Raw genomic sequence first — 12,438 nt, forward strand, 5'->3', positions numbered from 1 at the left:
TTTTTTCTCTTCTGATGGGGAAGAAGCTATCTCTAATTATTCTGCACCTTTGTATTTCAAATGTTAAAGCTATCCATTCACTAGTGGCTACACTTTTTTGCCACAAATGACTGTGTGATTAATTACTTATTTAACATATATTATCAATTATTGCAGTTCAAAGGAACTTAGAAAACATTTGCAAATATTATCTAGAAATTTGGGGTTTTTTTAAAAAAAGAAACATAAGTGGTGTGTTTTTACTCACTTTGTTTTACTTTGTAATTGTATTCTGTTTAGGCATTCTTTGTCAAAGAATACGTCTTGAACCACCCAGAAGATGGAGAGAAGATCACACGCTTAAGAGAACTTATGCTTGAGCAGGTAAAATGGGGAAAAGACTGACAAGATGGCCTGCTCAGCTGTTCTATCTAAAAATGTACCCAAATAAAATAAAAAATATCAGAGGTTAATAATTGCCCTGTGATCTTCAGTGTTTTCTGAGTTAGAATCCAAGTAATGAGTAACTTTCTATACAAGCAGGTAGATTCCTGGGCCATGTTAATATTTTTCCCTAGTCTTTTCCATCATCACCTTAATCACTTCAAACTATTTTGTGTAAAATAAAGGCTCAGTGAGAGGCCTATCTTGTCATGCTCATACACAAATATTTGCACAAAATATTTTATCACTACTACAGAATAAACATTATTTCATTGAAACATTTGATGTCTGGCATATATTTGTATTTTACCAATATTACAGAAAAATATTTTCACTATAAGGTTTGCCATAAGAGCAAAAAAACATTCAGAATCTTATTTCAATAAAAGATATCTAGTGGTAATTGGCAAAATAGGTAGGCAGTAAAATAAATATAAAGTTATCAAATTAAGCATATGAGGATTCTATGCATTATATATTTTTTGCATTATTTCTCCATTCATTTATAAGGCAATGATCTACCAGCTTCAAATATGAAGTGTTTCCATCTGAAAATGCTGAATGTTTTTTTAATCAAAGAGCTTACTAATATTTCAGTTTTTTTAACTGGCATTTATCTATCTTTGTGCATGTGCACGCAGCATGTTGATGTTTCAAATTTTATTGCCAGCTTGGAACAAAAAGAGTCACAGTATTGGAATTTGGCAAGATGGGAATTCCATTTCATCAGCATTGTGGGATCTTTTGGTTAGATCAGACAAGTGACAGGTCATCAGACAGTATAAATCAGAATAGATTCACTGAGCTCACTTGAATTTTACTGTGAGACTGTATTGTAAATGACATTATAATTTTACTTTTTCAAGCTGTAGTTAATCTCACTAATCTTTAAACTGTAAAACTGGAGTTGTTAATAACTTCCTGCAAATAAAATATGGGTTCCAAGCAATAGCTGTTCAGCCCCCTGTGGCACCCACAGCTGATTTAACGTGGAGCATTTGGAAGAGCTGGGATGGCTGTGTGTGTGTGTGTGTGTGTGTGTGTGTGTGTGTGTGTGTGTATGGATATGCTACAGTCCTGACCCGAGGTCAGGGATGCTGTACAGCAGCGTGCCCACTCACAGGCTGCTTGAAAACATCAGCCAGGAGCTCTCATCCAAAGATATTACAGCACACTGTAGCTATTTTGTTTTTAAATCTGAGTTTATCTGATTACTCTTGTAACCAGTTCAATATTTTGAATGCATGTGACCAAATTTGAGCAAGATTAAAGTTTTAGCACTATAATTCTAAAGCCTGTCATGACTTGTGTCAAGGATATACATCAGGCCACTACTTCTGGAGGTCTCTGGGGAATTGAAATAGGATAGGGGACCATGAACTTCATTAAAAATATATTAGAGTCTCTGGTGTATTTGACCATTGCTGTTGTTTCATGCTCTTTCAACTGTTCTTGTAGAAAATGGCTTTCATTTAGGTTTTATACCTGCTCCTTTGTAAAGTTGCCATTTATTCAGATTTTTCGCTATGTTATCCATAGTGTTTTTTAATATTACAGTTGAATTTGCATAGGTGAAACCTTTGGGAAAGTTGAACAGGAAGAGGCAGTAAATCCTCTTGTGTGCTTCTGCTCCTAGTCCTTTTGTGGTTACAGGTTTTTCAGAGATTTAGATAGGTGTTTTTAAGGCAATGTGCATTTTGCATTTATTTTTTTTTTTAGTCAATATCCTAATTGATGATGAGAGCTTAAAGGAAATGGATCAAAATTATTTTTTTCCTGTTCTGCAGGCCCAAATTCTAGAGTTTGGTTTGGCTGTGCATGAGAAGGTGGTGCCACAGGATATGAGGCCATTGCACAAAAAGCTGGTGGATCAGTTCTTTGTGATGAAGTCAAGCTTGGGAATACAGGTACTCACATGAGCAGGTGCATGGATAGACCAGAAGACTGTTCAGCTGCATTAAGGGTTGGTTCATTTTCCCAAGCAACAAACAGTGACATCTTTTGGTTGTTTGTGCCCATAACAGCTTGTAGCCTTTTTGTAGTATCAGAAAGCAAAGAGAAAGTAAACTTCCCATTCCATGCAGAGAAAAGTAGTCATGTTTTACTAATAGTCACATTTTACTATCATTAATGAAAAGTTAAAATATTTTTGTTATTAATGATGAAGCTGATCCAAAATGTCATGTAACTGTATGTAGTTATCTACATATCTGTGTCTTACAAAATGCGTAATGATATTATGTTAATTTTAATTAATCTTCTCTTAATAACTCACCAGGAGTTTTCTGCCTGTGTACAAGCCAGCCCTATTCATTTCCCAAATGGAAGTCCTCGTGTATGCCGGAATTCCATACCCATTTCTATGAGCCCTGATGCTGCCAGGGTAATACCACGACGCAGGCAAGTTAATTACTAGTAATGACATACTTTTGCTATCCAAGGAAGATGACCCATAAATACTTCTATTATGTGCATACTTTCTTGTATGATCTGTCTGAAGTGTTCAGCCTTGAATAGCTGGTATATGTGTTCTCCTTTCTCTCTCTCTCTCTCTCTCCCCTCTCCTCCCCCAATTAAAGATTAATAAACATGTATTGTTCTCATGTGAGAAATTGTGATTGACAATTAGAGTTAACCATTTTATATTTCATTATTCTTATAACAGCCCCTTGAGTTACCCAGCTGTCAATCGGTATTCATCCTCATCACTGTCATCCCAAGCTTCTGCTGAAGTCAGCAACATCACTGGGCAGTCAGAAAGCTCAGATGAAGTTTTCAACATGCAGGTATAATTTATTGTCATTCTTCATGCCTACAGAATCTTTCTTACAAGGCTATTTACTAAGTTAATGCTTCTATTATTTCATTCAGAAATATCATAATTATTGCTGATGTTTCTTTTAAAAACTAAATTTTTAAATGAGATGTTAAACTCATTCACTTAGAAATAACTTTTTTTATGTAGCTGTTTTCTCTTGTTTAAATTAGAGCATTAATTTTTCACAAATGTACTAAGTAGCAGTGGACTGTGATGCAAAGTCATCTGACCTTGCATAGACTTTTGTGTCCAGTTGTCACGTTGTGATGTAATTATTTTACTGTATTATTTACATTTCTGTTTATTTTGTATTTTGCTACATCTTTGCGTAGTTAGATTAATGTTCTTTATACTGATTTGCTATTTTGAATTGCTATAAACTACACTAAGGAGCTACTTGTTCTAATGAAGAGTATGCTATAAATGTTTGTTTTCCAAACCAGTAAATGTGATCTGTTAACAACATCTCTTCTATACACAGCCTAGTCCATCTACCTCAAGCCTGAGTTCTACTCATTCTGCTTCACCTAATGTGACCAGTTCTGCTCCATCCAGTGCCAGAGGTCAGTGCTCATCTGCTTTGCTAAACCATGTTAAATGACTCTTGATACATTACACAGATGAATTTCTGCATGATGTCACTGGTCAGACATCATATTTAGCCAATTACCTGAGGAATCTGAATTATTAGAGACAGAGGATTTTTTTTTGTGATAAGCACAGAATTGAGATGTCTGAGTTTCACTGCATGAATTTAATCACTAGACACATTTATATTCCAGCTTCTCCTCTGTTGTCCGACAAGCATAAGCATTCCCGAGAAAACTCTTGCCTGTCTCCCAGAGAGAGGCCCTGCAGTGCCATCTACCCTACTCCTTTGGAAACTTCTCAGGTAAGAAGTTTGTTGGGAGTCTTCAGAGCACAAATAGCTAAGGGGATAATAAAGGCGCATGTTGAACTTTGAGCAGATTCGGTGTTTGTTCACTGTTTTAAATTTTCAAGGTTTTTTTATGTTTTTATAAGCAAATACTCTAAAATATTTTAGATGTAAGATATGTGAATAGAATAGTTCTTGATCACATTTCTGCTTCATTTCTTTAGGTGTAGGTCTGTTTCTTTACGTTCACTTACTGAAGTGAGAGGGAGATGCAGACTTACTAGATGACACAGCCTGCTTCTGTGGAACAGGAAGCATTTGTTCAGTCTAGGGAAGAGGACAATGAATGAAAAACTTTTATCATGACAGTTATCCTTGTTGAGCCTCCTTTGTTTCTTCTGAAATAGCTAATCCTAGCCACTTTGAGATAATAACCCATTCCATGTGGCAATTCCTATTTCCCAATGTAGTTTCAGAAAAGAGTGATAGACATTTTGTTACTCCAAAGAAAATAATGTATTGTCTTCTTGCCTTAAAATACTGTTACATGGGTCTGTATGAAATGTGTATTTTTTTGAGTATTCAGAAATTCAACATGAGCTTGGTAAGCTGGCCAATACTGAATCCTTATTTCATCTTTTCTTCTTAATAGACCTATTTTCCTAAAGTGCTTTTCTTTAACACAGCTGCTGTTATAATCCTTGCCATCATACAATGCTCCTCTTGCTGAAGCTGAGAAAGATGAGAACAGGCATACAGTGTTAAAGGCTTTCCTTTCAACACTCTCATGTCTACCAGAGGTTTTACCTGATACAAACCAGCTCCAGGATTCTTTATTTTAAAAATTATTTATTGGTTTCTCATTAGTTCTTTTCTTGTCCCTTGTTTCTTTGGTTATTAAATTGGCTTTTGATTTAATTTTTAATCTCTTTTCTGTTTAAGTCCTCATGTTATTACCTGAGGGCTTAAGAAGTAATACTGAGGCTTAGCCAGACTTAAGAACAGTTCTCAGGAACTACTTAGAGAAGATAGATCTACTGGGCACTTCATCAGTGGTAGTGGAGCCAAAACAACAGGAAAAATCAGGAGATGCTCTTTAAATAAAGCGGTTTTACAGTTTGCCGCAAAGAAAAATTATCCCATTTTTGCTCCCAGACTACAAACTCTTGCTTTGCCAAGTGGAATGCGACTTCTATCCCCCACTCTATCCGAGATTGCATAAGGGAGGCTGAGGAGCTCGTAGGCCCAGTCTCCGCTCTCTCTGAGACTCGCCCAGCAGCAAAGTCTCCCAATCTGTCTCTACCCTCAGTGTCCCAAGAGAGGGTAAGTAGAAAACTAACTTGCTCATACAGTGAAGTATATTTCAAAGATGAGAAGGTCTGACGGTTTCTTTCTGCCCTTATAACTGTAAATGAGGATATATCTATCTGGGGAAAGGTGAAATTTCTTTCTCTGCTGTTCCCTCAGCAGTAAAAATGTACTGTGATCAGAAACAAAATCCTGATTCTCTGCCTTCTGGTAAAGAAGGGGAAAACAATTCCTCAGGACAATTGTAAGGAGATATCTTAGAGCTACCTGCAATTCTAATTTAAATTCAGCTTCTCAAACCGTTTCTTGTCCTTTCTCCTTTCATTCTAACACCACTTCAACAGTGCTGGTTGGAGCTTCACACTGAGAGGAAAGGACCAACCATTTATGAATTACTTTGTTACAGCTTGATGAAAGCAATTTTCACATTAGCGTTTCACCTGGGAGAGATGAGATACATAGGCAAATTCCTGAACTCCAAGTCTTTCAGTCCATAGCTACCTTATTTAAGGAAGTTTGATGGGCTTCACAGAAAAAAACCACAGCAGTACTTCATCCACTTCCTCATTGAAACTGATGCTCAAGGTTATGCACAGCTGTTTTTAGTCAACATCCATTTGTGCTTGCTTCGTGATCTCTGGCTGAATGGTTGTACAGTGTCTTTCCAGCTCTTCCCATACTCTGAAGAGGAATGCCTGCTGTCATTGACTGGTCAACAAGCCTCCATAGTTTTTGTGCTGTTATTCTTCCTATTGGAGCTTTTTGAATTTCACTTTTTTGGGGTTTTTATTTGTGTGTCATTAAACACCCTCTGGTTGCTCTTGTTCTTCCATATGGTTTTATATCTCATTCTTTTTAGTATGTCTTTGTTTCTCTGTATTTCATTCAGCTTTTGTCTCTTTACCTCCTCCAATTTCAGTTGCTTTTTCAGCCGTTGCTCTTTACCTTTGCAACAGAAAATGAACTTCAGCACTTGTCCATCACATCCTAGTGCACTGCAGACTCACTAGGCAGTGAACACTCAACTCAGACCAGGCAGGAACATATGGGCATACTTTCTGTCACATCAAAGTACATATATAGGTTTACCACCTCAATTTAATGGTAACTCCAGGAAAACAGATATTACCTGATCAGAATAACTCTCATATAACATACAGCACACCTACTGTGCTCAAAGTCTACCAAAAGCATTTTTCCTCTGATATGTTTAAAACTAAATTGAATTTGGCTTCAGTATTTGTTCCTCACTTTATAACACGAAGCTGCAACATATTAGATCAATGATGATCACTTTGCGGCTGGGTTTGCCATCTTGTGGAACTACAGCATAGTGCCTCACCAGCTTGGCAGAGTGCTCTGTGAACACTGGAAAGAGACACAATAGTAGGATTTTATTTGGATTTCACTGATCATTTGATCTTGCTTTTAAAGAAAAAAAAAAAAGTAAGAAAAAAATCTGTCTGTTCCCATTTCCTCTGAAAAGTACATCTGAATTATTTGTAGGATTAACTGTATGCTCTTTACATATGTTTTCAAGACAAACTAGTGACCCATGGATTATTTGAATGCTGCCAAAGAAAGTAAATTGTAGCATTTTAATTTTTTTCTTACATTTACTGTGATTTGTAAACAAAATGGATTTTAAGAAAATGAAGGACAAAATGCTTTATGGGTCAGCTCTTACCCACAAGAGAAGTAAAAAGACTGCTACCAAAAAAGTCAGGGTTGGAAAACAATACACAATAATTTTCTTAGGTAACAGCCATAACTTGAATATTATCTTGTTCAGATCCTGACACTGTAATGAAATTATTGCAAATCTATCCTTCTATTTTTAAGTAATCTATTAAGATATCTCTTTAGGAATGAACTTTATTATGTTTTTTAAGGTGCTGGAAACTGTCAGAACTCAGTACATAATAATCCTTCCCTCCAATTTCTGTGTGTACAATTTTCAGAAAACTGGTCTACTCCCTATCTGTATACACGTACTTGAAACTGTTTATGTTCTTTCGTGGTGTTTATCACTCTACCTCCTAAGCAGACCGGGGGTGAGGAGGGATAATGACAAAAATATGTTTGTTTTCTTAAAGGCTACTGAAATACAACAGCAGCTATGTGTAAACCATGCTGTTCTCAATTTACAGAGAGTGCTGTTTAATCATATTGGAGATGGTGCTTTGCCACGAAGTGATTCCAATCTGCCCGGCTCTGACAAAGGTAAGTGGAAATGCTACAACATGCCAATCTTTGAAGAATGAAAATTTAATTGCTCCATCATGTTCCTGTAGAATGCCAATTCTTTTGTGTGCATACTGTCATCTCCAAGTGTCAAAGCATTCTAACTGACTAAATAAATTATGCTAACAAATCTAAATGTCAAAACACTTGGCCAAAAAGGGGAGGACTGAATTTTGCACTGAAATAAGGCCCAGAAGTTTGCAGGAAGGGGTGATGGAGCAGCAGGTTTCATCAGACTGCCCATGAGACCTGTCCTTTCTTCTCCTCAAGTGAGACATATGGGGGGAAAAAGCCAGCTGCTGGAGAATGGGGCACAGAGAAAATAAGCAGAACCCTGAAGTTTGGTACCTGCAAGTCCCATTTACCAAACATAACTCAGTGTGCTCTGCTTACACTTGGGTTGAAAACACCAAATTGTGGTTTCTTGTATTTTGGGGATTTTGTTTTTAATTAAAGTAAATGAGAAATATATGCATTTCCATAAAAGAAATATTACCTCTTAAAATTTTGCACATAGGGAAATCCAGTATTGTTGGCATAGTAATTGTTTGCCATGATTTCATTACGTGCCTTACATCTATAATATGCACCATCATTTCATTATTCTTTGTGGTAGGCTGAATAAAAGATAGAGTAAAATAAGTGTATAGAAAGTAACTATTTTAATCATATTCTGTAATACTAACTGATCAGAAATCAGATTTTCTTTAATAAGAGCTGGGTTTTATAGGTATTTTTGTGTCTATGTTTTTAGGAAAACACGGGTAAGATTTTTCACAGGGCTGAAAAGCATATGAAATAAATTACCATGGAAATAGTAGAACTTCTCCACTGGCCTATGCAGCCAAGTACATCACAGAATTGTTAAAATGAAGTATTCTCTCCTGAAGGCTTTAGCAGTCAAAAAAAATGACTGCTTGAATGACTTAAAAGAAAAAAACCTGGCTTGTTGAGATTCAGGCGTTTGAAGTACCTAGGTCTGGTGCCAGGTGATTTTTAGGATGAGGACAAAGCCATGCTGTTGGGTGACAGCTTACAATAAAAAGCAAATACTGTATTGCATATTTTGGCAATAACAAAGCAAAATGATCCTCTAGAAAACAGATTATTCTGTTCATTGATCCTAGGGTCAACTAAAGTGCAATTATACTGTAACAATATTGTTTGAGATATGAGACCAGTGTTATTTTCACTGTACTTGTTGTATTAAGTCTGGTGTTTAGTGGGGTTGCAGTCCTGAGAGCTCTTAGAGTTGCTACAATAGCTATAATTGATGCCATCAGTTAGCAACAATACTTTGCTTTTTTGTTTCATCTTTGTAAATAAACACGGGGTCTTTGCATGTGATTCTCTACTCACAATTGAAACAAGTAAACAAGAAGGAAATTGTCATGCAGCGCAAGAGGTTTGAGGCTTTGAAGGTGAGGGACTTTTTTGGTGGTGTATTTGGGAGATGAATGGGAAGGTTTGGAGTGGTTATTTTCAACTCTTTTTTTTTTTTTTCCTTTGGGAAGTGAAATGAAAGTTGTAATTTTCAAATTAGCTTTTGTCCTGCCCATGCTAAATGCCGTGTCCTTCTTTCCAATATTGGTGACTTCTTGATGACATGAGATAATCCAGTTCTATCAAAGAAGTTGTTCCTTATGGGATCATTCAGTTAAAGCCATAGAATCTGATCAGTGTAACAGATAAAGAAAACAGCCACTTTTATGTGTGTCGAGGTGAAAGTCAATTTACATAATCAAGCAGAGATCCTTGACCACAGATACAGAGTGTACAGAAATTTTCTCAGTCCATAATAATTTCTTATTTTGATATTTTTTTCTGTCAGACACTTTTAATTTCTTCCAATTTTTACTCCCTACATTTTGTTCCCCTTTCCACTTTCTTTCAATTCTGAATTTGTAGTCTATGCAGGCAACAGAAGAATGTTAGCACAGGAAACTGTGAGAGGTTGATAGGAATTTGGCGAGTTCCTTTCTCTACTCCCTTCTTTAGATAAAATGAGTTAATGGGAAGAGTTTATGAATAGTCTATTCCCCTCTGCCTGGAAACCTCTAAATAGGAGTCTAGTGCAAAGATAAACTGATTATATTAACAGGCTTCAAGCTTATCTCCCTTTGTGGCTGGATTTGCAGTGCACCAGAGTGCAATCTCAGCTGCTGCTGCTGTTGATGGCCACCACTGCTAGTCACAAACTGACCTGAGGGCCAGATGCATCCATCAGGCATCCATGGGATTGATGGCTGCTATTTAAGAGCTTTGCAAGTGCAGATGTAATCACAAGAGCTTTCCAGGCAGGCTTAATAAGTTGTTAGGCGTTTTCATTCTGTCTGTTTTTACCCTCATGGATAAAAGCAAGTCAGAGAGCTGGAAGTGTTGATGCCTATGATAGTTTTTTCATTCTCTTCCAGCTGTAAACACCACCCCCAGCAGCTGGAGCCTGGACAGTGGGAAGGAAGCCAGAAACACATCAGAAAGTGGAAAGCTTATATCTCCTCCTGTACCACCAAGACCTGCACAGACTGGTGAGTTAATGGATATCTCAGGTAAAGCCCCAGTACTTGAGAGCTTAGATTCTTTCCACTCTGATGTTTAACTTCTTGGGCAGGTTAACTTATTATTTGATATCTTATATGAAAGACTGTAGAACTGCCTCTGTGGGTATTTTCATCTTATTAATGTTCTCTGCAGTTTCCAATACTCTGCCCCTTCACTAATGAGTGAGCAGTTTCAGACAGTTCATGCTGGTACAAGGAAGTATGATCAAATTTAGTCTTTTGATTTTATGATAATTGGAGGTTAGCAAGCAGAAATGATCATTAACCACAAAGAATCTTACTGGCCAGAAAATGCACAGCAATCACAGAAGTACTGTTACAATAACCATTTTGCCTTTCAAAATTTCCATTTAAAGGAAAGGCTCCTCAAGTGATACTATAAATACAATTGTTCTCAAGGGAGTGAGTAAACTTCTTGTGTATTGTACTTATGCCTCTGAGTTTGTCCAGGCATGTTTTTAGTATATTTAGAGGTAAATGTTTGATATAAGTGTATTATGTATTTTTGGTTTTCTTTATTTGACTTACAAATACATAATATATTTCTTAAGAACAAAAATAGAAAACTTGTTATACTGACCCTTTTTTAACTTGTTATCATTTGGTAGATTATAAATCAATTTACAGTGATGTAAAATTTGTCAGAAAAGGCAGATGCAGAAATTCTTTGATGCAGAATTTTTTTATACTTGTTTGTACTGCAAGATAATCCAGAAAACAAAGCAAAATAAACAAAATCTCTAAAACTATTAACAGCCATCAGCCAAGGGAACTAGAGACAATGTTTATGTATTGAATGATCTATCCACTTAAGAAGATTTCTTAGTGAAAATTGTAATGCCACAAGTGCACTGAAATCTTTCTAACTTTACAGCATCGCCAGCAAGACACATAGCCTCCATTTCCCCTTCTCCTGCTGGAAGATCACCAATGAAGGTACTGTCTCACTGCAGTGAATTGTCTTTGTGGGACAGATCTTGTGTGTTGTGGGGTAGATGGTATATGTTTAAAGTACATTATTTGGGATTATATTAGGTTCTCTTTTTCTTATCATATACAAAACCCAGTATTCTGTCCCCAACAGTGGAAGGGGAGGTGCCAGAAAAACCTGTTGTGCAACCCATTCATTTTATTCTTCCAGCATTCAGAGCTGTTAGAGAGTCCATTAGAGACTATTCTCTGCTTCAATCATTTTCATACCCATTTTGCTCTTCAGGATGATCCAGAGAGTTTGTAAGAAGTTGCAAGTAGTTTGACACCTGCCAGTAGGAAACATTAAGCATAGGCTGTGAATAAGTGGTTCTTCTCTGGCAGTTAAACATCCAAAGTAATTTGAGGTCCAAGCTAAACTGAGCAGGTTTCATTTCTATTTCAAGATATTTGCATGTGTTGGTACCCACATATTGGTACCTGCTTTTTTTGGGGGGAAATCTGTGTTTTCTATAGCATTGGAGTATACAAACATGCTGCATGCCTGCTTATTCCAGGCAAACCCTGGTGCTGGCAGAGTGCATGACATTGGTCTTGAGGATAGCCTCTCCTGCCCCATTGAAGCAGAGGTGATTTTGCAGGTGAAAATATGAGTCAACAACATGGAAGGAGAGCAAATAGAAAGGAGCATGACTGGTGCTTCAGGCACTCAGATGCAAGGACAGAAGGAAGCAACCTGTCAAAGTAACCCCTCAGCAAACCAATGCCTAACTAATACTGCAGAGATACACATTGTTTTAGGAGGAAAACAGCACCCCAAAGTATTTCCCCTTGAGGTCCCTAATTACAAGTCCACATTCAGTGTCTTGTTTGCCTTCCCATAAGCCTGTAACATTTCTACTTGTGTCTGCACAGTGGTCCAAATTCCTAACAAAGCAATTCTGCTGGCCATCAGAGCACTCCATAGTCCTGTTACCGTTCTGCTGAAGTGAGCACTAATCCTGTTTTTCCCTAATTGCTTACTAGGAAGCTCTTTAGAACATTAGGATCTTGTTGAGAGATGAGTGACCCTTCCTTTTAATCCTGAATGGATACAGTACTGATGATTCTTGGGGATGTTTGAAGCTCGTCCTAACATTTTTCTTCTGTAGATCTGGACAGAATTTAAGCATTTTACAAAGTCTAAATTGCTGCTTGGAAGAGGAATGCTGGCCCAAAATATTTCTGTGAACTGCTGGATCTCACTTTGAGCATCCATGAATTTCCAGACTGTTTTG

The 12,438-nt window shown here is 37.0% G+C and overlaps 1 protein-coding gene across 4 annotated transcripts in view; it reads left to right on the top strand.

Annotated features, from left to right (window-relative positions):
* Positions 1 to 12,438, top strand: part of DOCK4 (dedicator of cytokinesis 4) — a 224,333-nt gene that overhangs the window by 207,083 nt on the left and 4,812 nt on the right. For 2 of the 4 annotated variants that reach the window (XM_015628386.3, XM_015628387.3), the window contains 10 exons: positions 280 to 363; positions 2,211 to 2,330; positions 2,702 to 2,823; positions 3,089 to 3,209; positions 3,723 to 3,804; positions 4,024 to 4,133; positions 5,274 to 5,441; positions 7,577 to 7,649; positions 10,085 to 10,198; positions 11,106 to 11,167. In XM_015628386.3, the coding sequence (XP_015483872.1) occupies positions 280 to 363; positions 2,211 to 2,330; positions 2,702 to 2,823; positions 3,089 to 3,209; positions 3,723 to 3,804; positions 4,024 to 4,133; positions 5,274 to 5,441; positions 7,577 to 7,649; positions 10,085 to 10,198; positions 11,106 to 11,167 (1,056 nt within the window). The remainder of the gene's footprint in view (positions 1 to 279; positions 364 to 2,210; positions 2,331 to 2,701; positions 2,824 to 3,088; positions 3,210 to 3,722; positions 3,805 to 4,023; positions 4,134 to 5,273; positions 5,442 to 7,576; positions 7,650 to 10,084; positions 10,199 to 11,105; positions 11,168 to 12,438) is intronic. The other 2 variants (XM_015628388.3, XM_015628389.3) reach the window with 1 other exon arrangement.

Source organism: Parus major, chromosome 1A (genome assembly GCF_001522545.3).
Source record: "Parus major isolate Abel chromosome 1A, Parus_major1.1, whole genome shotgun sequence".
Taxonomy (NCBI): Eukaryota; Metazoa; Chordata; class Aves; order Passeriformes; family Paridae; genus Parus; species Parus major.